The sequence below is a fragment of the Malus domestica genome, chromosome 07 (genome assembly GCF_042453785.1).
Source record: "Malus domestica chromosome 07, GDT2T_hap1".
NCBI classification, from domain to species: Eukaryota; Viridiplantae; Streptophyta; class Magnoliopsida; order Rosales; family Rosaceae; genus Malus; species Malus domestica.
This window is the reverse complement of record NC_091667.1, coordinates 5,647,569-5,674,228: the sequence shown is the minus strand read 5'-3', so window position 1 is coordinate 5,674,228 and position 26,660 is coordinate 5,647,569. Positions and strand designations below refer to the sequence as shown.

General features: G+C 36.1%; 2 protein-coding genes across 4 annotated transcripts; both read left to right on the top strand.

Annotated features, from left to right (window-relative positions):
* Positions 1–596: 596 nt before the first annotated feature.
* Positions 597–14,958, top strand: LOC103438779 (inactive poly [ADP-ribose] polymerase RCD1-like). Of its 3 annotated transcripts, XM_070825181.1 has the most exons (9): positions 597–845; positions 926–1,050; positions 7,727–7,772; positions 9,516–10,766; positions 11,422–11,663; positions 12,042–12,130; positions 13,111–13,338; positions 13,439–13,534; positions 14,546–14,958. In XM_070825181.1, the coding sequence occupies exons 4-9, from the start codon at positions 9,643–9,645 to the stop codon at positions 14,567–14,569; spliced, it is 1,803 nt and encodes a 600-aa protein (XP_070681282.1). In that variant the 5' UTR covers positions 597–845; positions 926–1,050; positions 7,727–7,772; positions 9,516–9,642; the 3' UTR covers positions 14,570–14,958. The 3 variants fall into 3 exon arrangements, with proteins under 3 accessions (XP_070681282.1, XP_008375549.2, XP_008375548.2); XM_008377327.4 differs by lacking the exons at positions 597–845; positions 926–1,050 and adding an exon at positions 6,991–7,587 and having other exon boundaries at positions 9,520–10,766; XM_008377326.4 differs by lacking the exons at positions 597–845; positions 926–1,050 and adding an exon at positions 6,991–7,587.
* Positions 14,959–24,423: 9,465 nt separating this feature from the next.
* Positions 24,424–26,532, top strand: LOC114825967 (transcription factor DIVARICATA). Its single transcript, XM_029105338.2, has 2 exons — positions 24,424–24,847; positions 25,961–26,532. Exons 1-2 carry the CDS (start codon positions 24,489–24,491, stop codon positions 26,292–26,294), a joined length of 693 nt encoding a protein of 230 aa, XP_028961171.2. The 5' UTR covers positions 24,424–24,488; the 3' UTR covers positions 26,295–26,532.
* The last annotated feature ends 128 nt before the right edge of the window (positions 26,533–26,660 follow it).

The window sequence follows — 26,660 nt, the reverse complement described above, 5'->3', positions numbered from 1 at the left end:
TAGACTTAATGAAAAACATATGTTACTCAAAATGACAAAATGTGACATGATCAATTTTGAAGTACAGAGTTAAAAATGGACTAGACATAAATGAAGTCAATTGAGAATGGACTTAATGATGCAGCAATGCTGTCTCAAGAATGTTATATAGAGAAATTGAGTCTCAAATGTTGAAGAGTTGAGAAAGTATTACATATGATAGAAAAACTACTTTCATGATGTGACAGCCCGTCCCTATTTTAACATAAATGCCCTAGAGATGAGGGTGTTGACTTTCGTTGACCCGCGTTTTGGGAGACGTATAAAACATTCTTTTACCATATTCTCGAAGCATTCAACGTTACGAATGCGTAGGCATAGGCAAAATCGAATTTGGAGCTACGGTTAAAATTTTACGAAGCATCGATTACCAAAGGTAAAAGGGGTAATTTCGTGTTAAAGGTATTTTAATATGTTGCTTTGTGAGACATGTGAGGCCCATGCCTTATACCTCCACCACTCCCTCATTCATTTTCTTCCCATTTCCCCGGATCTTGTCCACTTTCCCTCCTTCTTGGGTCACTTCTCATTTGTCAATCATGCACCTCATTTTCAAACAATCTCTCTAACTCTTTTCCCATCTCCTTTGTCACCTATCCGGTTCATCCTTCCCTCACTCTCTCTCTTCTTTCTCTCAACTCTCCCTCATTACACAGAAGGTGTAGCAACACAAATTTATTATCACCTTCAAGTAGCATCCCTCACAAACCATGGGCTGAGACAAGAACACTCACCCTCTCCATTCTCTTGCACGGCACAGTAACTGTGCATCTATTTTCGACGACATATTGCGTTCTCTGGCGAAGGTAAGCTTCAAGACTCCTTTGATTTTCCTTCCCTGTAGTCTACATTACTTGGTGAGTGATTAGAAATGGCTTTGGTGAAGGTGTTAGCACGAAAAACAACTCGAGGGACATTTTCCAGAAATATGGAAGCTTCAAAATTGTGGTCGTTTGGCCACCTTCTAGCCATTTTTCCAGCCAACCTCGTGTTCCGTTGAGCCTTCCAATGGTATGGATCTCTTCCCTACATTCCTAACTTCAAAATGGCTTTTGAATCACTGAGTTTGGTTAAGTTTTGAGCTAGAAATCAACCTTCAAAGTTGGGATGAAAAATCTTGGTTTCTGGAAATTTTTAACTGTGGCCATTTGGCCACTTTTAGGCCAAATTCCTAGACAACACGGACCACAAATGAACTTTCAATAGGTATAGACTTATTCTCTACATTCCTAACTTCAAAAGAGCTTTTGAATCATCAAGTTTGGTTAAGTATCGAATTAGAAATTAACTATGAAAGTTGGGAAGAAATTTCTAGATTTCTGGAAATTTTGGACCATGGCCATCAGGCCACCTTTAGGTTATTTTTCCGGCCAACGCCGACTGCGTCTCGGCCAAATCTTGGGATGGATTTGTTCCTCTCGTGTTGGGCTTCATTCCCTTATAAATTATGTTGTTTATGGTGAGGAATCGAGCTCGAAATGAGCACCTAAAGTTAGAAGAAAAACATGAAAAATTTGGAAAGCTGATGATGAGGGCGCACGTGTGGCCGTGGGCTAGGCGGCGCGTGAGAGCGCGTCCGACCTCCGGTCACCGTGCGGTTAGTTTGTGTAGGTCCATGATGTCGAGTAGATCGATTTCGTATATTCAAACCAAATGTTTGAGCAATCTACAGAGGTTTTATTTAAGTTTCCGTTTATGTGTTATTAAACTAAGTTAATTAGTAATTTCACTTATAAGGGGAAACGTATCCCGAGGAAGTACGGAGTCAAGTAAGGCTCAAAGACTTCATTTGACTGCATATCTGTGAGTGGGCATTTTATTTTTATATCTATATATAGTTATAGTTTCCATAAATGCGTATTTACTTCATTCTACGCTTATATTGCAAAGTATTGTTATTGTGATATTAATTGTGATAAATGTTGTTATATGGTTGGGATATTATTGTCATGACATTTATACATATCTGTACATGCTCATCTTGCTGCACCGGTGTTAATACTCGCCCCAGGGCCAGGGCCAGTCCTTCACGTGTATGTTCACATTGCACCGTTCGCTCGCCTTGGATCCAAGTTAGGTGCTAGTCTTGTCGTACAGTTTGCATTAGGCATTTGCGACTTGTATGTGATCGTACTTTTGCACTAGCCTTCATGTGATTGTAGTATTATAGCGTATTGATTACACCCAGTCCTGTTCGTGTAAGAGATTATCTGTTCGAACTCGTGTGTTAGCTTAGATGGATGAGCACTTAGTTATACTTGATTATTACATGATTATATTACATGATTATATTACTGTGGTATTGATATATCATGACTTGGCATAGGTTATATTGTTGTTGTATTATTGTTTACATACTTACGTAGTATATTTTAAGGAAAGTAGACTTGTTTTACAGCGAGGGGTTAGTATGTTCGAAAATAAAGGTTTTCTTACAAACGTTGTTTTGCTGACTCACTCAACTTTATTTTTCACCCCTCCAAGTTTAGTAGTTATGCTTATGTGTAAACGATGATTTTGGCAAATCTCAGGAGATGGTTATCTTCAGTGGTATAACCCTCATCCTACTTACTATACTTTCTTATACTCCGACATCACGTGTAAAATGGGTTCAATTACACTCACTCGCGCACTCTTTTGATTAGACACTTTTAGGTTTATATTTACTCACATCATTTTTCCCACTACATTACACTTTATGGCTTCGTCACCCTCCAGATGTTGGCCAACACAACTCGATTCGGAGTCCAAGTGGACATTTCGAGTTGGGGTGTGTCACATGACCCTTATAAAAAATATGTCACAAAATCACAAAAGGGACACATGTATGGACTTGTAAGATGATATCCAAAGGTGAATAACCATAAGAGTTGTCATTTTCAGATATTGCTAAAACCCAGGATCAGAACCGTAGCAACTGATATAGTATTGCCTTTGAGAAAGGAATGTCATAGTGAGACTCTGGAAACATGCATTCACTTAGGTAAATAAATCAAAGTGATAATAACCAATTTTAACAAATGGAACTTAATGGTGGATGAAGTACTAATCATAAGAATGTATTGTTAGTATGATACTACAATGGTCTCAAGGTTGGAGCAAAGTTTGTATAAAGTATACAAACGAAATATGTGTCAATATATATTAAAGTTTTAGAAACTGCTTCAAAAGGTGTTTCAAATAGACGGAGTTCATTTTGAACCAATGATTGAATCCAAACCATAAAGTTGTTAGTAGGATATTGCAACGTAATGGAGCGATAACTCAAGTCATGGAATCAAGGTCTCATCAAAGTATTTGAACACAAGGAAGAGACAACGTTAAATGTTTTCGAGACATTTAAAAAGTAAATCTTTTTCTAAGTTAAAAGGATTAATACATAACCTGATTAACCTACGAGCTCAAGTTCACTCGACTAGCATCTATAAGATGTATTAGTGATTGACTTTAGTGTAAGTGGGAGATTGTTGGAGATATGCCTTGAAAGTCAATCTTTGGAAGAAACCTTTCAGGACAATGTTTGTATGTGTAGATAACTCTAATACAGCAAAAGGGAAAAGTCACTCATTAGGATTATCTCAATAAACGATATATGTCCAAAATAGTGAATCCATGGACAATGGATCGATGGAAGAAGTAATCTAATGATATTAGACTGCAGAGACCCTCTTCACATAACCATAATGTCCAAAAGATTCCTAGTCATAGGATTGTCAGAGGGACACTGACAATACATAGACCAGTACATATTATGTCCCCTTTAAATGGGAAGGATGGAAAGTCTCAAGCCGTTCTTGTAGTGACACTAAGACAAGTATGTAGGTGCTCATTAAGGGAATAAGTTCACTAAACACAATCAAACAAGAATACTTGCATTAAGGTCTGCTCACATGTCAAGCAAACAACTCTACTGGTTGGAATAATGTAAGTAATCCTTTGACATGAGACATTATAGTTGTCTTAGGGATACGTTGTTGATCATTTGATAATGAGATATGACCACATCTCATCTTGGATGTCTTCTATGCATTGTTGGGGTCAGTGATTTATTCTCAGAGGCATGTAAATAATCAACAAAGGATCTCTAATCCTCATTATGAAAGGAAGAATACTCTTAGATATGATTTGGGAATAATCGGCTGAAGTATCTAGTGTAATGATAGAAGGCGTTCTTATACGACTCAATTGAATCATATAACTTGGTATAATCACATTAGGGGTTTGGCATTAAGTATACATACTCTAGTAATGTTATTGTGAGTATTGTATTAGAGAATGACCGAATTACATTGTAATTCCAACTGAATAGGTTCTCCGACTAAATTCTACATTAGCTTGGGTAACCATGATATATGATTAGATGTCACTCATGGCTTGTGGATTCTTCTAGATGATTAAATAAGTGGTCATCAAAGAAGAAGGATAATTAAAAGTAAGTTTTAAATCACTGAGTGATTGGGTAAATACTAATCAATTGGATTGGTACCAATCACCTCACTACCTTGCTAATTAGAACTTAAAACAATTGTACACCGATACACTCTTGTGGTGAGACAACTAAAGGATGATGAAATTAATTAATTGTATTAATTAAGTGCTATGATTAATTAGAAAGTCCAAAGAAATCCTAGAAGCGATGAAAGATCGTTTCGGGCTTAAAGAAAAGTTTGGGTTCATTCGGGCCCAAACCCTTTGAGCTTTTTATTCAAGCATATGATGACTTGAAATGATAAAACCCCAAAGTCCAAACCTACACTAAGGGGCCGCCCAAAGATGAGGAAAGAAGAGAGAGACAGAGTCAATTAGTTAACTTACTTCTTTTACCTTTATAAAGACAATTGAATGAAAACGTTTTATTAGGGCTTTTGTGTGTTCTTTTCAACTAGAGAAAAACAAGTCTCTCTCTACACACACATAGCCGGCCAACAAGAAGGGAAATAGCTAATCATCTCTTCTCCTTTTGGTTATTCCAACATCTATCTCACTACACTAGTGGGTGAGGATCTTTAAAGGTCTTCTACTTTGGAGACTAGAGGAGAATAAAGGAGTTCCAAATCTATCAAGGTGGAGGAAACAAGGAGGGAGGCTAGACTCAAGGAGTTCCAAGAACAAAGAGCTTGGAGGTGGTCCATCCTTGGTCTAAAGTCTAGATCAAGAGATATAAAACTCAACCTTCACTTTGTTCTTCAATATTTTTTTGATGCATCATATATGAACCTATGCTTCTTGAAGGGGATTTGCATAACTATAACTTTGATCATATGTGATAATATGCTTCCGTTGCTTATGTATATAAATTTATAATTGTATATGCATGCTAATCACTAGAAATCCCATAGAAATCTCATTATTTCCCTTCACTTAGTTTATATACCTTGTTGAAATATTGAATCTAGTTGATTTTTTTATAAAGAAAACTTCATTTTAATCCTTGACAAAGATGACTTTTAGATTAAAAGCATTAGCAAGATCAAAATCTAATTTTAGCCCATCGATACATTAATAACCTCATTTATTAATTATATTTTGATTTATTAATTTTTTTTCTTCCTAATTTTTGATGTATTAATTTTATTTCATTTTCATTTCATTTATCGTAATATATTTTGTTGTAAACATTTAGATTAATTAATTTTTGTTATGCAATATATTTTGATGTACTTTGTGTTCTTCATTTAGGTACATTAAATTCATTATAATATATTTAGGTACATACATTTAGGTACGCACATTTCCGTAGATACATTTCGATACAAACATTTAGGTACATTAATTCAATATAATACATTTCGGTACTAATATTTCGGTGTATACATTTCGGTACATTAATTTAATATAATACATTTCGGTGCATATATTTCAGTACATATATTTTGGTACTAACATTTAAATACATTGGTTCAATATAACACATTTTGGTATACACATTTCGGTACTACCATTTAGGTACATTAATTGAGTCTTTCAAGTTGGAAGAATATAAAATAAAATTTATAAATTTAAAAACTCTGTTTTGGTCAAAAAATAAATTAAAATTTGTATATTAATAAATGTAAATATTTAATGGGAGACATTAAATAAAATGTACATTAATTATTTTGAATTAAGGACACATCAGGGGATTATAATCAATATGTAATCTAACACCAATTTTATTTTAAATTTCAATCTTCTTAAAGAATTAAAGTTAAAAACCATTTTTTTTTTTTGAGTTTTAATGAAACACTCTTGGTATTATTCACTTTTAACATTAATGACATTTTTAGCCTAAAAAGTCATTTCTATTACTATTCACTTACCTATTTATTTTGTCTTTTTGATTAAATATAAGGACCTGTTTGGTATTCTATTTTAAAATTTTTTATCATTTCTCAAAACATTTCTTAAGAACATTTCTTAAAAACAATTTTCTTTAAGCTTCAAAAAACTTGATTGGTTTACAATTTAACATTTTTAAATCTTACAACTTAAACTAGATAAAGAGATCTAAAAAGGGGGAGTCGCATGATAGGGAGAAAAAAAAGAGAGAAGGAAAGAAAGTAAAAGATGATTGAAGAAAAGAGAAAGAAGAGAGATGATCAGATGAAATAGAGAGAAAGAACCGAATGAATGAAGAAAATGGGTTGAAGGAGATGAAAAAAGTAAAAAAATAAAAGGAAGAGAAAATAAATGAGTGAGTTTAAGTTTAAAAACTCTAAAAACTCTTTTTTTTTATATTTTTAGAGAATAAACTATATTTTTAAGTTAGTTTTGAGTTCAGTTTTTGAAAATAGTCATACCAAACAAGTTTTTAAGGCCTTAAACTTGAAAATTATTTTTGAGTTTAAAAAGTTGAATTTAAATAGAGTATCAAACAAACTTGAAGTTTTCAAATCTTTTTCTTTAGTTTTTGTTTTTTTATATTGCTGTACAACTACGACCTGACATCACATGTTGATCTGGTATCTCAAGGTCGGTGCGTGACAGAAAGATGCCCGCCCAACTGGGCTGAGTGCAATCTCTTTTGCTTAAATCAAACGCCGTGTGCAAAAAACACCGCCTTTATAAGAGCGCGTGCTAGACAAGTATTAATTTATCTTTGTCGGCACGTGTGACCGTGTTGGTTGACTAGTATTGTAGGCAAGACACCACAGGATCACAACCTTCTAGGTCTTCATCCTCACCACGCAACCCTCGCATCCGCAATTACTTGTCAAAGCAGCGCCTGCTCTGTCAAACCCTTGGCCAATCCGAAACCCTAGCACCGCCGCAGTAATAAACACGACTCCGACTGCCCCTCCACAACGGCGCCGTTCCCTTTCACCGACTGCTTCAGAATTACTCAGAGTCTGTCGTTCCTTTTCATCTTTCTCCCTTCAGCTTTCAGGGTTTCAAGTCTCTAATTAGGTTACGGTTTCTCTTGCCATCTCAGAAGCCTTCTTCCCGTTTTAAATGCCAAATTTCCAAAATTTGATCCCGATCGGGTTTTCTCAATTTCCCTCCCAATTTCTGTCTCACAATTTTCAACCGAAGCCATGCATGCAATTGAAGCCATCAGGAAGCCGATCTGTGAGTGTTAACGGGGAAAACCATTTTTTTAATTTTTAATTATTTATTTAATTTACAAATAATACTTTTTTTTTTAATTTCAATTATATTTTGTTTTGATGTTAGTATCTAATCAATTGTATTTTTTTTTTTTGGTCAGCCTTGATTGCACCGTGGTTTACTGGGTTGATGCTCTGAGGATTGAGGTGACTGTTGCTTTATTTTGGTTGATTGATACTGCTACTGTTTAGATGATTAAATATTTTTGAATAGTTATTTTATTCTGCTTATGTGGTTGAACTTTCAGTTTTGATTGTAAATTACATTTGAATCTATGTTGAATCGGCTTTGATCTGTTTGAAATTGTATCTATGTATATGGACTGTTGATAATTCGGGACATTTTACAAAATTAGATTTCAGATTTCGTTCAGTAATTTTTTTTTTTTTTTTTTTTTTTTTTGAGAAGAAACGATAACACTTTATTAAAAAATAGCATGAATTACAAAATAGTGGATAAGAAATCCACCATCTAGCAAAACTAGATAAGACCTCTCGAGTAGATCAATTTACAAGTAATATAACCTCATTTTACGGCAGCTAACATATCCCACACTATATGAGAAAGAGAATAATCCATGAACTCATTCAAAACTGATGCCCATATGGCTGCCCAGTATCTTACTCTACCCCATAGTTCTGCTACCCCCACTCCATTATAATCTTCAAAAACTCTTCTATTATGCTCCAACCAAATGTTCCAAAAGACTGCCAACACCAAACAGCCACACAAAGCTTTAGCTTTCCTCCCCTTTCCTAAAGCATCAAACTTGGTGCATAGAAGCATGAAACAACCCTTTGGAATGACCCAACTAGCTCTAACTTCCTGAAACAATTTCCACCACAACTGTATTGAGTAAGAACAATGGAGAAAAACATGAATAACACTGTCCTCAGATTTACACAAGCTGCACCAATGGGGAGAAATACAAATAAAAGGCCTTCGCCTTTGAACTTGATCACAATAATTTTGTTGTACTTATATGCGTAAACGGAAGCGAATTCTAACAAAGTACCAATATCAACGTCGTAGGTGAAAGCTAAAACAAACAATCTCAAACTAGCACAAGAGATTTACGTGGTTTGGCATAAAGCCTATGTCCATGAGCGAAGCACTGAGAGGAATTTCACTAAACAAAAGGAGATTACAAAAGAGTGTTTAAACTCTCACAACCCAAATCCCACAAATTACAAACCTTAAACCAAACGAGTAGAGAACTCAAAACTAATGGAGAAGATTCTCCCAAATTGCTCTCTAACTCACAAACTCACAAACTCACAAATTGACTCTCACCAAATTGCCACACGAATGAGCCACACCAAATACACTAACCCTAAGGTCCTATTTATAATGCATAGGACTTAAGTTACAATAAGAATCCTAATAGGAAATAAATCCAAATCCTAATGAAATAGGTAATTAACAAAATCTCTCCACCAAGGAAACTAACTAAGAAGTCAAAACCAAACCCAAATACTGACACCAAAACCAAATAGGTAACACAAACCTAATTTATTGCATCATCCTAATTTTGAGCCAAAAACCCAACAATCTTCACCTTGGCGAGAAATTAGCAGACTTCCAAATTTGGGATACCAAAATACAAACACAAACGTGCACCAAATTCTTTCGAAATTGATCTCCACCTAGACTCAAAAAATCCAAAAGTCTTTAAACTTGAAATTTCCTCCAACGCCTTCTCCAACAAATTCCATTATGGAACAAATACGAAACAAAATCCAAGCAAAAGCTTGAACATACAAACAAAAAGTTGTATAGTGTTGAATTTATTAGTTGCATAATGATGCATGCTTTGGTTTGCAGTCATTTAAGTTTGCTTATCTTTCTGTCTGAATTTTCTCCCCTGATTAATATTTTCTTCCACCCAGGAAGTATTTGAAAAATATCTTCAATGGATCATCTTCTGAGAATGATCGGGGCTAGACTTCTATCTTAATTTTGCATTCAAACTTTTGGATTCAAACTTGCTGATAGATATTGGTCTAGTAGACAGAAATGGAAGCAAAGGTCGCAAAGGTATTGGATAGTGGTCGAAGAGTTATGCTTGACTTAAAGAGAAAGCGGGCAACCCGGTATGCAACATATTTTCCTGGAGCTACACACAGAGTGTCACAGAGGCCGAGCTTGAATAAGCTTGCCAAGCGAAGGAAATTATATGGATGCAAAAGTAAGCTTATGAGCCGTGGATCTCAACGATCCTTACTTGTATCTTATTCAAATTTTTCAAGGAGTGGTGTGCCACAGCGTCTAATGTTTTATCAAAGTGGTGAATGGACTGATTTTCCTCAGGATCTTGTTGACTTGGTTAGGAAAGACCTGCAGGTCAAGAAGGAAACTGTGAACATCAAATCACATGGTCAACATTATGTGCTAGATTTTTTGCATATGTTCCGATTGGACTTGAAAACTGGTCTACAGCAACCTATTGCTTGGATTGATGAAGCTGGTAGTTGTTTCTTTCCAGAAATTTATGCTGAGGACGATGATGAACCAAACTGGTACTGCCCACCTGAAGGTGGCAAAGGTTTGGAACCCTGGGCTGAAGATCAGTGTGAATCACATGAGATAAGACTGCACCTGGAAATTGAAATAAATGGTATGGGTCAATCTGGGTTGAATGAATGTAGTGGGGAGTCGAATGGCTTTGTAAAGAAAATTCAGGTTGATCAAATACCTGCCAGCAATCGTGATGGTATAGAAGTTGAGAATAGTTGCAACAGGAAACCTGGTCTAAACGATGATGCATATTCTGATGACAATGAAGCAATGACAAAGAATTTAGCTAGAGCAACTGAGATTGAAAAGGAAAAGTTGGATTGTGATACTGTGCGTAAGATATTCCTTAAAGGAATGAGCAACTTTGATAGTGTAGATGTACTTGATATATACAAATGCTCAAGTACTCTGATGCAAGCTCGATTGGAACTTTTTCAGAAGCAGGTAGAAATTACGAAAACGTTTCGTGGTGATGCAAATATACGATACGCTTGGCTTGCTTCTTCTAAAGGAGAGCTGGCAACTATAATGATGTATGGGCTTGGTCATTCTGGGCTAGCCACGAACAAGTCCATATATGGCACTGGTGTTCATCTCACAGAAGCTAGCTTCTCTAACATCTGGTTAGTGTTTGTTTGTTTGTTTACTATTTATGTTTTTTGTGTGTGAATTATGTTCATACTGTTGATATGAATGATGAGATGCTTGAAAATAGTTAGTCTTCCTGGGTTGGGGTTGCTACTTCAGCCATAGATAAAAATGGTTTCTTGCATGGGGAAAGGATGAAGTAATGGTTTAGGGTTCCCTGAGCAGCATTGTCTGCACAGTGACGGATGATATTAAGGGCTAGACATGATTACTGTGAAGTACGGAGGTGTATTGTCTGTCTGCCGCTATTAATGTTTTTGTCCTGCATCTAGTGTCTTGGTAGGCCTAGTTACTCCGTATGGCATGTCCCTCAGTGACATGCGGCTGTTTATTAGCCATTACCCTGTAAAGTGGCTATTTTGAGTGACAATGCTATAGCAGGCATTCATCATTTGTTTGTGTTCACTACCTTCATTGTTATAAATGTACTAAGGTCATTGTTGATTGCTTCTATTTTATTATTATGGTTATATGTTACTGCTTGCTTCCTTTGTCATGAGAAGTTATTGGTATTGTTTATTAAGGGTATCTTTTCTGATAATTTGACTTATCCCTTACAGTTGTTTGATGTATGGTTATTTTTTATAGTATGCTTATTCGAGGTGGATTGAACTTTTCATTTGTTCACAGTGCAAGTTCTTGTGATGTTGACGAAAATGGGGCACGACACATGATATTATGTCGTGTCATAATGGGAAATATGGAGTTACTTCACCCTGGAAGTAAGCAATTCCATCCCAGTAGCAAAGACTTTGATAGTGGGGTGGATGGTCTTCAGGATCCAAAACATTATATTGTCTGGAATATGAACATGAATACACACATATATCCAGAATTTGTTGTTAGTTTCAAGATCACATCCAATACTGAAGGTGATACTCTAATCCTTAAATCTTTCTGTTTGTTTCAGTTTTTTTCTTTTTGCTAGCCTGTAATAAGAGCCTATGTGTCCATACTTTTTATATTTTAATAGTTTTATGGCTCTGAAATACACAGTTCAATTTCTATTACAACTTGGATGGAAAATGTTTAGAAGTTAGTTTAAGCAAACAGGCTTCATCCATTGGTCATAGACCATCAATGGTTGGGATGTTTCACTAAATCCAAGAGATGAATGAGCAATCACCTCGCCAACTTCTGATTCAGAGAGATAGCTGGCTGTATCCTCAGAAAACGCTGTATCAATAATATGATTTCATTATTTGAAACTTCTTTTATTACTTGAAAACTGGCACATGACGTTTTTACAGGACATCTAATTGGAACTGAGAATAAACTTGGTGCTTCCGGGGTTGGGACATCCTGCCAAGGACCACAGGGCTCGTCTGCAGTTGATACAGTGCGTGCCGTTCATATATTTTTTTTATGATTCTTCTTGGCTTTAATATGGACGCTTGTAATTTGACCTGATTACTTGTGTGCTTTATTACATCTATTCCTCGTAGTAGCATGCTTGACATGAGTTGCATGTTCATCCAATCCAAGTGGCTGCCTCCTGAAAGTTTTATTTTAATGAGCTTCGTTTGACATATAATTTCACATCTATGTTGAGGCTTAGATCTTATTTTCAAGCTGTTTGATTTATTGAACTGAAGTCCCCAAGAAGTTTGTAGGCTTTCTAGGTCTTGCACTGAAAGTAAAATTCCACTTCAGTGAATAGTATAGCTTGCATTATTTTGCCTTGCACTGAAAGTAAAATTCCACTTCAGTGAATAGTATAGCTTACATTATTTTGTCCACTGAAAGTAAAATTCCACTTCAGTGAATAGTAGTATAGCTTGCATTATTTTGCTAGTTTCGAAGACAGTTTCTCTTTAATATAGCCATGTATCGTATGTCGACCGTGCAATATGGTTATGGAAATTAACTTGGGTAATAGAATTCATTGGCTTAGATAATGTGCGCATGCTGGCCCTGAAAGCAATAATGATGGTTTGAGCATTCTGGGTCACTAGACATTCATTCTCTTTAATCGAACACATGTGGAACTTGCATTAGTTAGATAGGAGAGGTGCTATGGAATATTTGAAGTCTTATATTGGCTTTTGTATTGAACACCTACGAAAGTTCATCGGGTGCTTCTGGACTTACGAATAATTATCTGTTCACTGCAAGTGCATTGTATGACTTGTTTGTTATGAGTTGCATTCATGCTAGAATGAACTACGTTTTTTGGGTCTTAGTATCACATTTTTACTTGAGAATAGTTTGTATTGCAACATAAGTTTTCTTGCTATACTTTTTTTACTTTCCTTTATTGACTGTGGAGTACTAGTAGACCATGGTACTCAGCAATTAGCATTTTTTTTTAACTAATAGGGGAGCGAGACTCAGCCACTTTCTGATTCTGGGAAATCTCATGGAAACAATAGTCAAATGATTTCAAAGCCTGGAAGATTTCAGGGGGAAACCACTAATACTGGTTCTGCTCCTCAAAGAACCCCTAAATCACCCTGGATGCCTTTCCCCATGTTGTTTTCTGCTATTGAAAATAAGGTTCCTCCTGAAGATATGAAACAAGTTAATGTTCATTATGACTTGTTCAGGGTATGATTAATATTGTTATTTTCCCTTTTTCCTATTTTGTTTGAACTTTTTTGTGTTGAAATATGTTGACACTTAGTGTGTGATTATGATATCTTTTCAGGAAAGAAAGATAACTCGTGATGAATTTGTGAAAAAGTTGAGGTTGGTTGTTGGAGATACTTTGTTGAGGTCTACGATTACAGAACTTCAGTGTAAGGTACAACTTGTTAGATTAATTGGTGTCACATTGACCTTCATCAGCTTCAACATGGATTTATATAGTACATTAAAAGGATGAAATTCATTTAATAAAGAACGATAATGCATAGTGCTATGGGGTTACACTTGATTTCATTTGAGTTTGAAGGTCTCTTTATGCTAACTCCTCCCTTGCTTGTATTGAACGGATAGTTTGAATGAAAGTCTTTCATTAATCCTCTCAAATATTTCTTGATAATCTGACGTAAGCAATCGAGTAATTTAACTTGTAGTTTGCTATTTAGCTATTATATTCTTTATCCAAAATTGTAGGTTGGAAACAAGTCTTTATATACAGTTTTACAAAGTTTTGCAAGTGTTTTCTTTTGTATTAAATTATATTATAAAGTATGATTATGAAAATACGTGATGTTGAATTGACAATATATACAAATGAAAGTTAAATGATTATTGAGGTATATTTTGTCTTTTTAATCTTAAATGAAGCATAAATTACCAATCAAGATTTGGCACAAACTTAGGCTCTGCACATTGTTATGCACATTTTATTTTAGTGTGTTATATAATGACAGGGTTTTTTTAGCACAGAACTCAACTGCAAAGCGTCCTTGAGTTACAAGACGATCTTGGCATGTTTTATTATCAAAGAAGTTACTTGATTGGACAAGTCCTTTTTATTAGTTGAAAACATGAAATAAAGAGGTCAGAATACCAAAAATATGGATTGCAGTAAATGGTGTAAATTCCAGAAGAACTGTTTCCGATTGACCAGTTTAGTTGAAATGTAGTCCTAATCACCGGCATCAAACAATTTGTGGTCCATTTCTTAATAACTTGGGGTCATTCCCTTGGGACTTGGAAATTCCTTACCCAAACATAGCCTTTGGGTAAACCAGACTCGATGGTTGGTTGGTTCCAAGTGAACCCAGTCGCATTGGCTCATCCGGTTAAAATTGTTAGATCAGATCCTGTGGTATAAATTTATTCATTATTTTGTTTTTGCTTGCAGATACCTCATAAAAGCAATGAGTAAATTGGAAGTTCCAAAGACGGGTTTACGCTGCCTCAAGTAGTGTGTGGTCCTGTCTCGAGTAGCCTGTCCATAAAAGTTTCAGATATCTCAAGACAATGATGGTTTGAAGCTGGCGTGGTAGTAATGTGTCGACATGAAGTAAATGTTACCGTGGACCTATTCAAGGTTTGTAATTTAGGAATATCGGAATTCTTAGCTTTTGTTCTTTTTGGTGAAATTTTATCCAAACATTTTACTTTTACCTTGGTGTAGTAGTGCTTTAAGTTTATGCTCTGTAAAGAAGTCTAGATTTGAGTCTTGACGATTTTAACGTGTTTTTCTGCTGCTACGTTTCTTGTGTATATTTTGGGACTCATAGCATGAAGATGGTGGTGTTTTTCTCCTCTGAAGCCTCTGCACTTTTCAGTAACTTTGGTCCAAGGCTGTATCTTGAATCGGACTTTCATACTCTTGACTAACCCTTGCACTTTCCTTGCATTTCAAAAACTGATCGGATCAGCCTTGACCCATATCTGGATCCATTTTGGATTATTGGATTCGGATTTGTTTTGAATAATTGGACTGGAAGTCTCCATCCTTATCCTATTAATTACATAGGATTCGGATTGGATGTGGATCAAAATCCGAATGATTGACAGGAACTAGTAGCTGAGGCTATCGTTTGAAACTCCAAATTTGACTACTTGGCTTTAATGTTCTTGCAGAACTCACACAGGGATTCATCATTGAAAAGTGATTTTCATAAATCATTTTTGGCGTCTTACGCACTATGTTTATAGCTTACTATTAAGGTTGAATGGATCAAACAGAATCAACGGCTATAATTAAATAGGAGTTTGTCAGAGGCTTAAAAGGTCGGTGCTTAAAAGGGTTAACTATGGCAGGGAATGTGCAGTGGCCATTTCTCTTGTTGTGATTGAAAATGATTACTAGGCTCCCTCTAAAACAACCACTTCTGGTGATGATTGACAACAAAATTAGGTGGACTAGTACAGTTTATAGAAACAGAAAACTTCCTCTGTATTTTTCAATTGTATTGAATGAATAATCAGTTACACAGATGTGAATATATATAGCCGTAGCTGCCTTAGGCTAGTTACAAGAATACCTTCAACTACCTTAACTAATTACAGTTACTAACATAACTAATTACATTTAGTTTTAACAAACTATTTAACAGTAACTGTATTGGATGACTTGTCATTCTCCCTAATACACCCCCTCAAGCTAAAGGAGGAATCAGAGAGGATTCCAATTGGAAGCTTGGAACATATATAAGAGAGTCTGCTTTTAGACAAAGATTTGGTGTGGCGATCAGCTAATTGGTCTTCACTGCAAACATAGTGGACTTTGATGAGATTTGCTAGTACTAACTCCCGGATGTAGTGATAGTCAATCTCAACATGCTTGGTTCGAGCATGAAAAATAGGATTAGATGCTAAAAAGATTGCTGAGATATTATCACACCATAGTGTAGGCAATGTAGGTAGAGGGAAATGAAGATCCTTGAGAATTTTGCAGACCCAAGTGAGTTCTGCAGCAATATGTGCTAAAGAACAATATTCAGCTTCTGTAGAGGAACGAGCAATAGTGCTTTGTTTCTTTGCACTCCAACTGATGAGATTAGAGCCAAGAAATACACAATATCCCCCGGTGGACCGCCCATCAAATGTGCAACCAGCCCAATCAGCATCAAAGTATGCTGAAAGATTGATAGGACCTTTAGTGAACCATAAACCATGGGAAATAGAACCCTTAAGAAATCTGATGACCCTTTTTGCTGCTTGAAGATGTTATTCTCATGTAAATTGACATATTTGATTGACAGCAAATGCAAGATCCGGTCGAGTCCAAGTGAGATATTGTAACCCACCAACTATAGAGCGATATTCAATGGGATTTGATAAGAGAGGCCCACTGTGATCCAGTTTCTTAGAACTAAGAGAAGTGCAACAAGGTTTTGCACCCTCCATATTTGTTTTCTTAAAGCGATCAAGTAAGTACTTGGTCTAATGTAGAAAGAGTCCTTTGTTAGATCAGTGTACTTCCAAACCCAAGAAATAGTGTAAATGACCAAGATCTTTCACTGGAAACTGAGTGTTAAGTTGTTGTGTAAACTGTTGACAGAGTTGAGAGATGGGTCCAGTGACTAAGATATCATCCACATAAAGAAGGACAATGACCAACTGAGGTACATTAAGAACAAACAAAGAAGCATCGGATTGGGATTGGTGAAACCCAAGTGTACGAAGGGCCTGAAACAATTTATCAAACCAAGCTCGAGGAGCTTGTTTAAGACCATATAAGGATTTCTTCAGCTTACAAACAAAACTGGGAGAGTTAAGATCAATAAAACCAGGAGGTTGTTACATGTAAACATCCTCCTTTAAATCTCCATGAAGAAATGCATTGCTAATGTCTAATTGGTTCAAAAACCAATTATATTGGACATCAAGTGTAAGGAGAATCCGAATGGTAATTGGTTTAGCAACATGACTAAGGGTTTCTCGAAAATCAACTTCTTCTTGCCGATGAAAGCCATTTGCCACCAAGCGGGCTTTATGTCTGTCAATGGTTCCATCATGATTTGTCTTGACTCGAAACACCCATTTACAACCAACTACATTCTGAGAATGATGAGATGGAACAAGAGACCAAGTGCCTGTGGTTATTAAAGCATTATATTCAGCCTGTATTGCAGCTCTCCAGTGAGCATGCTTTGATGTTTGCAAATAAGTACTGGGAACAAATTCAAGATCAACTGGAAGTGGATGTTTCGTTGCTGCATAAGCTCTAGACTTGTATATTCCAGCCTTGGATCTTGTAATCATAGGATGTGTATTCACAGAAATAGGTGGATGACTTGTCTGAATAGGCACTAGAGAGGATTCTCTTAGAGAAACAGAACTGGAAGAACTGTGAGAATTATCCACTGACTGATTGCATGAAGGATTCTCAATTGAAGTTGAGATCTGAATGATAAGATTAGGGACAGAAGTACACTGTGGTTTTGAAAAGTTACTAACTGTAGGAGAACTTGAGAAGTGTTTGCTGAAGTAAAGGTCCAAAGATGAAGAATATTCTGAAGATGAATTCTTTAAATTGGAATTGTGGAGCTGCAGTGACTTAAATGGATAAGATTTTTCATCAAAGACAACATGTCTTAATATGTAGATTCTATTTGGCACGACACCTACAGCCTTTATGTTGAAGACTATATCCCAAAAACACATAACTTTTGCTTTTAGCATCCAATTTGCTATGAATGTAAGGTTTAAGCCATGGATAACATTGACAGCCAAAGACCTTCAGTTTAGAGTAATATGGGTGTTGGATGAAGAGAAGTTCCCAAGGTGACTTTGTAAGACCAGAAATAGGAAGTATATTAATAAGATATATTGCAGTGAAGAATGCTTCAACCCAAAAAATATGAGGAACATGAGAGGCAACAAGTAATGTTCGAGCTGTCTCAACAAGATGTATGTGCTTTCTCTCTGCACAACCATTTTGTTCAGGAGTATGTGGACAACTAAACTGATGTAATATACCATGTGTACTAAGAAATGAAGTAAGAGAGTGACTAGTGACTCTGAATCTAAACGCAGAATCTTGATTTTATTTCCACTGAAGTTTTCGACATAGGTTTTGAAAGTAACAAATGTAGAAAATACATCGGACTTAGATTTTAATGGAAAAAACCAACTATATTTGCTAAAGTCATCAACAAGAAGTAGATAATACTTGAAACCACTATTAGATGTGACGGAGGCAAGTCCCCACAGATCACAATGCAGAAGTTGGAGACTTTGAGTTGTTGATGAAGAAGCCACTCCAAAAGGAAGCTTGTGGTTCTTAGCGTGCACAATCTGAGCAGAAAAAATCAAGAGTCTTCTTGCCTTGCAATGCAAGATTATTGGTAGATATGACTATTCTAAAAATTGAGGAGAAGGGGTGTCCTAAGCGCTTGTGCCATACTATGACAGGAGCTTTGATACTGAGAAAAGCTAAAGGTGGAGAGGTATGAGAACTAGTTGAACCTTGTAGAAGATATAAACCATCCCTAACAGGTCCTTGCAAAAACATCTTCCTCGAAATGCAATCATTAACAGTGGATCCATAAGGGTCAAGAGTCAATGAACAGTTATTATCCTGAAGAAATTGATAAGCAGACAAGAGATTATGTTTCATGAAAGGAACATGTAAAACATATCGCAGCTTAAAGGAATTATGAGGAGTGTGCAGAGATGATGAACCAATATTATGGATAGATAATTCTTTACCATCTCCAATGTACACCTTGTCTTATCCAGTGTAGGGAGTAGGATAAGAAATATTGGCTACATCATTGGTGATGTGGGAAGTGGTGCCATAATCAATTAACCAAGACTGAGAGAGTTTGGCTGAATGATGCGCACACATAGTAGCAAGTTTGGCTGGAGGAATTCGACCACAGATGTTCGAATTTATACGATCAAAGCAGTCAATTGCCTCATGACTGGTAGAACCACAGATTTGACAAGGAACTTTGAAAGTGGAAGAACCTTGGTAATTGTGAGAGCCTTAATAATTTTGATTTCCACGATTGTTGGTGAAAGTACCACGATTATTATGATAACTGCAATTTGAGGAGAAATTACCTCGAGGTGGCTTACCACGATTTGAGTTAAACCGAGAAACAGAGTGAAGTGGTTGGTTCTGAGTAGCAAAAGCAAATGGAGTAGGAAGCAGAGGAGGCTGAGATTGCACTGAGAAGGTTTGAAAGGGCTCAGTTGCAAAGGATGAAATAATAATCTTGCGGCGAGCCATAGACAACTCTTTGGTGAGTAAGAGACCATGGAGTTCATCAAAGGATGTATAAGGTAACCGCAACATGATGGAATCAATAAAGGACTCGAATTCATCAGGCAATCCATGTAGTGTGGCAACAATTAGGTCATAATCGGACACCGAAGCACTAGCAGCTTGCAAGGAATTAGCAACTTCATTGATTTGTTGAAGATACTCAGAGATGGATTGAGATCCTTTCTGAATTGATTGAAGTCGTGATCATAATTGGTGAATGTGAGCCTCCAAAACTCCACCAAAGCACTATTCAAGCTTCACCTAGAGCTCGCGAGAAGAGGAAACCCCAACCGTGAACGAAATGATCTCTTCTGATAGGGTAAAATTAAGCCATATTAAGAGATTTTAATCCTTTTCATACCAATCCTCGAAGGCAGGGTTTATCGAGCGATCACGCAAGAATGGTGAAGGACAAATCTCAGTGCCATCAATGATACCAAGAAGTTTGTATCGCCTGAAAATTAAAGTAAATAGTGCTCACCATGGTAGATAGTTGGATCTTTTCAGCTTGATCGGCACCATATTGCTGATTTTGTGAATCGTAAGAGAGGTATACGAATTCAGAAGACTTGGATTTGAAAAAGAATTAGCGTTTTGGACTGAAGGGAAGATGATCAGAGAAGATGATCTAGTTGGTGGCGATTCAAATTGAGCAGCCATATCTTGCAGAGATCAACATTTAAGAGAGATCGAAGATGAAAAATCAAAGAATTAGAGAGAAGAAAGCAAGAATCGATCGATTTGACGAGCGGAAGAAAATGTTGGTGCAGTGAAGCAAAATGGCGAGATACCATATAGAAACAGAAAATTTCCTCTGTAAATTTTCCAATTGTATTGAATGAATAAATCAGTTACACAGATGTGAATATATATAGCCTTAGCTACCTTAGGCTAGTTACAAGAATACCCTCAACTACCTTAACTAATTACAGTTACTAACAGAACTAATTACATTTAGCTTTAACAAACTATTTAACAGTAACTGATTGGATGACCTGTCATTCTTCCTAATATAGTTAAATAGTAACAAGATCTTGAAGAATTTCAACAAAAGTCTCAAGACTGCAAGAGAGTCAGAGATGACTCGTAAAACCTGTGAGTAACTTGTAATTTTTTGCGTTGATTATGTAAATATTTTAAAGTATTAGATTTTATTTTTTAAGATTAATTTGGGTTTCACTCTTTTTAATGTTAATATCAAAGATTGATATTATCTTAAAGAACTTATTGCTGATTTCGATGCTTAATATTAAATGATTGTACATTTTACTGAAAATATTTTTAAAACCAATCCTTAATAAAAATGTACTTGAATCCTAGAAGGAGAGAGGTATGCTTTTTGCAGGAGGCACCTTAAGTGTTTTAGAACCTAAAAAACTTCTAGTTATTCTAAAAACACTTCCACACGAGCCATAAGTTTCAATTTAATATAAATCGAGCCAAACACATGTTTACGAGCTTGAGCTAAGCTGAGATAAACTTGAGCTTGAAAGATTATGCATGCCAGCTCTAGCTCTGTTGTCCTGTTTTATGTGTCTCTTTTGTGTATCTTTGCTAATGTTTTGATACATGTCCTCTAACTTAACTTAGATATGACTCTGTTAACTTTTTTACTTGATATTAAAAGTTAAAAAATCCAAAATGCGAATTGGGATGGCTGTTGGACTAACAAGATGAGCTAAGAACGATGATAATGTATGAATTTGCAAAATCTATTAAAAACCAAATGTAACTCACGTTTTTATTGTCAAAAATGCAAACTTTTTATTTTCGCGAAATATTTTCCGTGAGCATTAAGGAAAACTTTATAATTCATTTGGAAATGGACTTACGATTTATTGAGCAACAAATGTATATTTAGTAGAATATTTAAGTCGAAAACTCAAAAAATAAGTGAAAAATATAGTAGTAAGGACCAAAACATTGTCAAATGCGTTTCTACCCTTAAGAATGTCAACATAAAGTTTTACCTTAATTTTCAAAACTTCATAGTGAGGCAAAGGTGAAAATAAATAGATTGAAAGGTGACTTAAGTACAACTGGGCGATGATCGGTAGCATGGTACTGATGTTTTCCTACTCCAATTTTTTTTTATATATTTTCTGCTTTTTTGTTTTTTTCCTTTGAGTTTTTTTTTCCTACGTTACTTTATTTGAGTAACCACTATTAAATTCATATATTTTTAAAATTAGGTTTAAACCGTTGGTTACAAGTGTTTAAATATGAATTCTAATAGATTTGCATGGAAAATATATTTTGAAGAACATAAATAGATAGTTTATTGTATGGTAAGAGAAATAAAAGAAACATTAGCAAAATCTAAAAAAAAAACACCAAAAAAAAAAAATTGAAAAGGGGGGGATTGGTAATGAGAGCAGTCGCTACCACACTAGCGATAGATCTTGTGGACAATTGGTAGCTAGCAAGTACAGATCGTATCATTTTCTATTTTATTTATTTATTTATTGCTTTTTTTTCTTTTTTTTATTGATTTTTTTTTCTTCCTACGTTACTTTATTTAGACTGAAATACCTCTAGATTTAGATTTAAATCCTTGTTTTCCATGCATCGAGTCGACCTCAATTTGCCTGACGAATCCTGCCTCATTTTGCGTTCTTCATTTTTCAGGTGTAGAGCCCGCCGCCCTTTTAGTGAGCAGATTCCGCCTCGTTTTGTGTGTGCGAAGACCGCCTCACTTTCTGTTCATCTAGGTTTGCATTATTCTGCGTTCGCGAAGTTCTCCTTGTTTTGCATACATAAAGGCCACCTTCTTTTTTGTTAAAAATAATTTTTTTTTTAATTTTCATGAAATATTTTCCGTGAGCATTAACAAAAGCTTTATAAAGCATTTGGAAGTGGTTTTATGGTTATTGAGCAATGAATGTATATTTAGTATAACATTTAAGCCAAAAACTATGAAAATGAGTGAAAAATACAGTAGTGAAACCCACAAAATTGTTAATATGGGGTTCCACCCTCAAGAATATCAACATAGAGTCTTACTTTAATTTTTAAAATTTCACGGTAAGGCAAAGGGGAAAATATAAAGGTTGAATGACGATCAACTCCGAGCGAAGCTGTATTAGATGGAGTAGTGGTGCCACCATCACTTTACTCCGGGGCACTAGGCGGAGTCTTGAGACTTCATTGGATGACCATGCTTGTTCCGCAAGACACGCGATCTGATCCAGATATGGACATAATCATATTCTATAAGTTTTGAAGTTCCTACAACATAGGGATTGACATGCGCCTCAAATAATCACAACTCTTAAGAGGATGCAATATCTACTTCTATATATCCTCTAGGATTCTCCCAACTTAAAACGAGGATTCTATAATAAAAACAAGTTTCTCCCCATGATATAAATACACCCACCTAGGGTTTATCTACGGTCACGCAATATAAACACTTGAATTCTCATGTCTACTGCTTGAGTATAAAGTTATTCACTAACTTGACCGTCGGAGAGCCTTTGCCGGCGCACTCCCCTCCCCCACGGGTCCTAGGTTTCCTCACGGTTATTTCACTCTTTTGTAGGTTGCTCGGATTTGCGCTCAACCACCGCTCATGGAGGTGTGCGAATTTGGTTCCAACACTCTCCACTTGGGGTCACATTCTCGAAGTAAATTCTATTTTTATATCACATCAATTAATGCATAACAGTAGTGTGTACAACAGTAAAACATAATGTACGTGTTGTACCATATAATTAAAATTAAGTTTATACAATTGCTTACAGCTCATCAGTGACAAAGCAAAAGTGAAACTACCCACTATAGGAAGTTCACACTACTACTAAGCCCACTCGTCTTTCTATAACTCAAACCTTGTTCTCGCTAGGTCCTGAGGGGGCACAAAACAAAGTGAGTGGATCATAATCATTTGTCAATTCAAAGAACATAACCTTACTTTAAATGTCCAATTGGTTAACTAAGAGAAATTTTTGTGTACTCGAAACACAAGGCGGTACACCACGTAAAAATAGGCAACAAAGTTGATATGTCCCACTTTAAGGTATTCTTAATATCCCTCATATGACACGTGGTGTACTGCCTTATGTTATGAACACGTTGCACTTTCGTCTTCAAACTTCTGTTTGCATTGGGACGACCATGTACACCCCACACCACCACCAAATCACACCATTTCTAGATTTTTTTCCCAAACAAGAAAGAGAGAGAGAGAGAGAGAGAGAGAGAGAGAGAGAGAGAGAGAGAGAGAGAGAGAGAGAGAGAGAGAGAAAACTCGAAGAGGATCACCCATGAACAATCCATCTTCTATATTAAAAAGGAGAAAACTGACTAAGATCAAAAAAAGAGAGGAGAGAGAATCCAATTTTAATTTTTCTAATTTTTTAAGGCTTTTTAGCCAAAATGATCCCTAAGATTTGCATAACTCCCCACTTTGGTTCTTAAGATTTGAAATCAATAGAAGTAGTCCCTGAGTTTGTTCACCATCAATCATTTTGGTCATTCCATGAAATTAAATAAGGCTAAAATGATAAAAATACCCTTAATTTTTGTCAAATCAATTGGCCCATTGTTTATTAAATTGATGGTATTTGTGTCATATTGGTCCTTATTTAATATAAATTTTCATTGAAGGATCAAAATGATTGATAATAAATAAATTCAGTGACCACTTCTACTGATTTTAAATTTCATGGACCAAAGTGATGAGTTATGCAAATCTCAAAAAAAATTTTAGCTAAAATTTTTTTTTTCAATGACTCAATTGAAAATATCCAACCATACGAGAAACTACAAAAACAAAAAAGAAAAAGGTTAACATAAAAAAACTCGAAAAGTAAAAAAGGCAGAAAATAGGCTCGTACATTTGGCACTCGACTTGTACAGCTGAAAACGACATGAAACAAAAATTAAGAAAACGTGTCGATTTTGAAGTATGAGCTGGCATTTTGACTCTCTCAGCACCCAAAAAGTTCCTAAAAAAAAAAACCTGTCTCCATCCCGTCCGTCCATCCTCTATAAAAACGACAAAAACTCTCCAAATCTCCCAACGCGAAATGTCCTAGAAACCAAACAAAAAACAATAAAAACCCCAAGCCCGCGAATGTTCCAAGAAACGGCGCCGTGTTGGTCGGACATGGCTCAGTCGGCGGCGTCGGCTCCGTGGACTCGGTTTGAAGACAAGTTGTTTGAGCAGGCGCTGGTCAGGTTCTCCGACGACTTGCCCGATCGGTGGGAGAGGATCGCCGAAGAGGTACCGGGCAAGACTCCTAAAGAGGTTTTGGAGCACTACGAGGATTTGGTGCACGATGTGTTGGAGATCGATTCCGGCCGGGTCAATGTGCCGAGTTATGCTGATGAGTGCTGGGACTCGGCCGGTCAGATCACTTTTGGGTCCAAGGTCAATAAGCATGGCGAGCCTGAGAGGAAGAAGGGAACTCCTTGGACTCCACAAGAACACAAGTAATTTCTTTTTCTCTCGTTTTTCTTTAAATTATCAAACTTTGTTTCTAACTGGTAAGAAATTGAACTTTGTTTCTAACGCAGATAATTATTGTCACATATATATATATATATATTGATTATTTGGATTTTCGAGAACAAAATGAATGCGATTTGGGTTGTTTTTGTTTCTTTGTTTCTGATTTTATTATCCCATCTGTTTGTTTTGGGGGAAATTGGCGGAAACGATGAATTTTCAAATTCCAATGGCTGAAATGGTTACTGTTCAGTATTTGATCAAATTTCTCATCCAAATTTAACCAATATCAATCAAATGCTTTACATTTCGCCAATTGGAATTTGAATTCATCGTTTTGGTCTTTTTGTTTGGAAATATTCGGTTGTAAATTGATTTTTTTTAAAGTCAAACAGACTAGAGAATTGGTCTTAATATTCCAAATGTTGGTTCGGTACTTTGTCCTCCATTTTCTTTGCTACCAAGCGGAGCTAGTTGGAATGTGCTAGATTCTATATTTAGGTTTACCGAGTTTGACCGATGTCATGAAAACTTTCTTGCCAGCTGAACAGGATGTTGCATATTTTCTAAATTAGAATGCGCGTTTGTTGCTAAATTTGGAACAGAGGGTGAAATAGTTGTTATTGTGTCTAAAAACATGGTTGTGGTTTTTCTAAGGACAGATAAAAAGAGCACGAGGCCGTGAATTTCTTCATTCGGGGCTTTAAGTAAATGAAATTCTTATTTAGAATGTCTAAGCTTAGTCCTATTTTTCCATCAAGATATAAATGTACGTATGTTGTAGTGGTACAATGTCTAAGCTAAAGCTCTTGAATGTCGTTTCAATATAATTTTTCATCTCAAAATGGCATTGAGTAGAAATTTGTTAAGTTTCCGTTCGAGTTTCCTAATATTTTATGTAGTTGATTGATAGGTCAGGCATAATGAAGTGGTTTTGTTATCACGAGATGTATTTCATTTGTTGTTTTTACGACCCTACATCAGATTTAAATACGACACGGTTGTGTTAGGAAATACTAATAATACCAAATTACATTTCTACCTTTTAGCCCGATTCTGCTGTTCAGGAGCCTGATGTTTTTTCTGTATTCTAACAGGTTATTTCTAATCGGACTAAAAAAGTTTGGTAAGGGCGATTGGAGGAGTATTTCAAGGAATGTGGTTGTGACAAGAACACCAACCCAAGTAGCAAGCCATGCCCAGAAGTATTTCCTTCGCCAAAGCTCAGTGAAAAAGGAAAGGAAAAGATCAAGCATTCACGACATAACCACTGTAGAGAGTAACTCGGTACCAGTGCCTGCTGATCGCAATTGGATTCCTCCACCTGCAGATCTAACTCACCAGTCTCCATTGCAACAGTTGACCCCGCAGAGTCATGTGCCTGATCAGGGGGGTTTGTTGAGGTACCAAGACTTTGGCTATCCGATGTAAAGATGCATTACGATCTCATGCTGCACACTCTGTATATAGAGAAATTGCCTGCTATGAACAGTACAGTTTGTAAAGTCGTATATTTTTTCGTTCTTTTTAGCCGGTAGACGATTAGGAGAGTTGTATAGTGAAATTGACAGTTTAGGTTCTGTTTTTCTTATGTGAAGGGAAACAGATATGTAGGATATACTCTTATTGGTTGATTCAAAAGTAGCTTAAACATTGGCTTTGGTACTAAGTTTTGTGTACAAATTTTCTTTCCTTTACTGGTTGTTGGCCTACTATGGTAAAGGCAAACACACACCACTTCTAATTGGCTGCAGGGCACTTTGCGATGGATTCTGCTTGTGCAGTGTTGCTGACCAA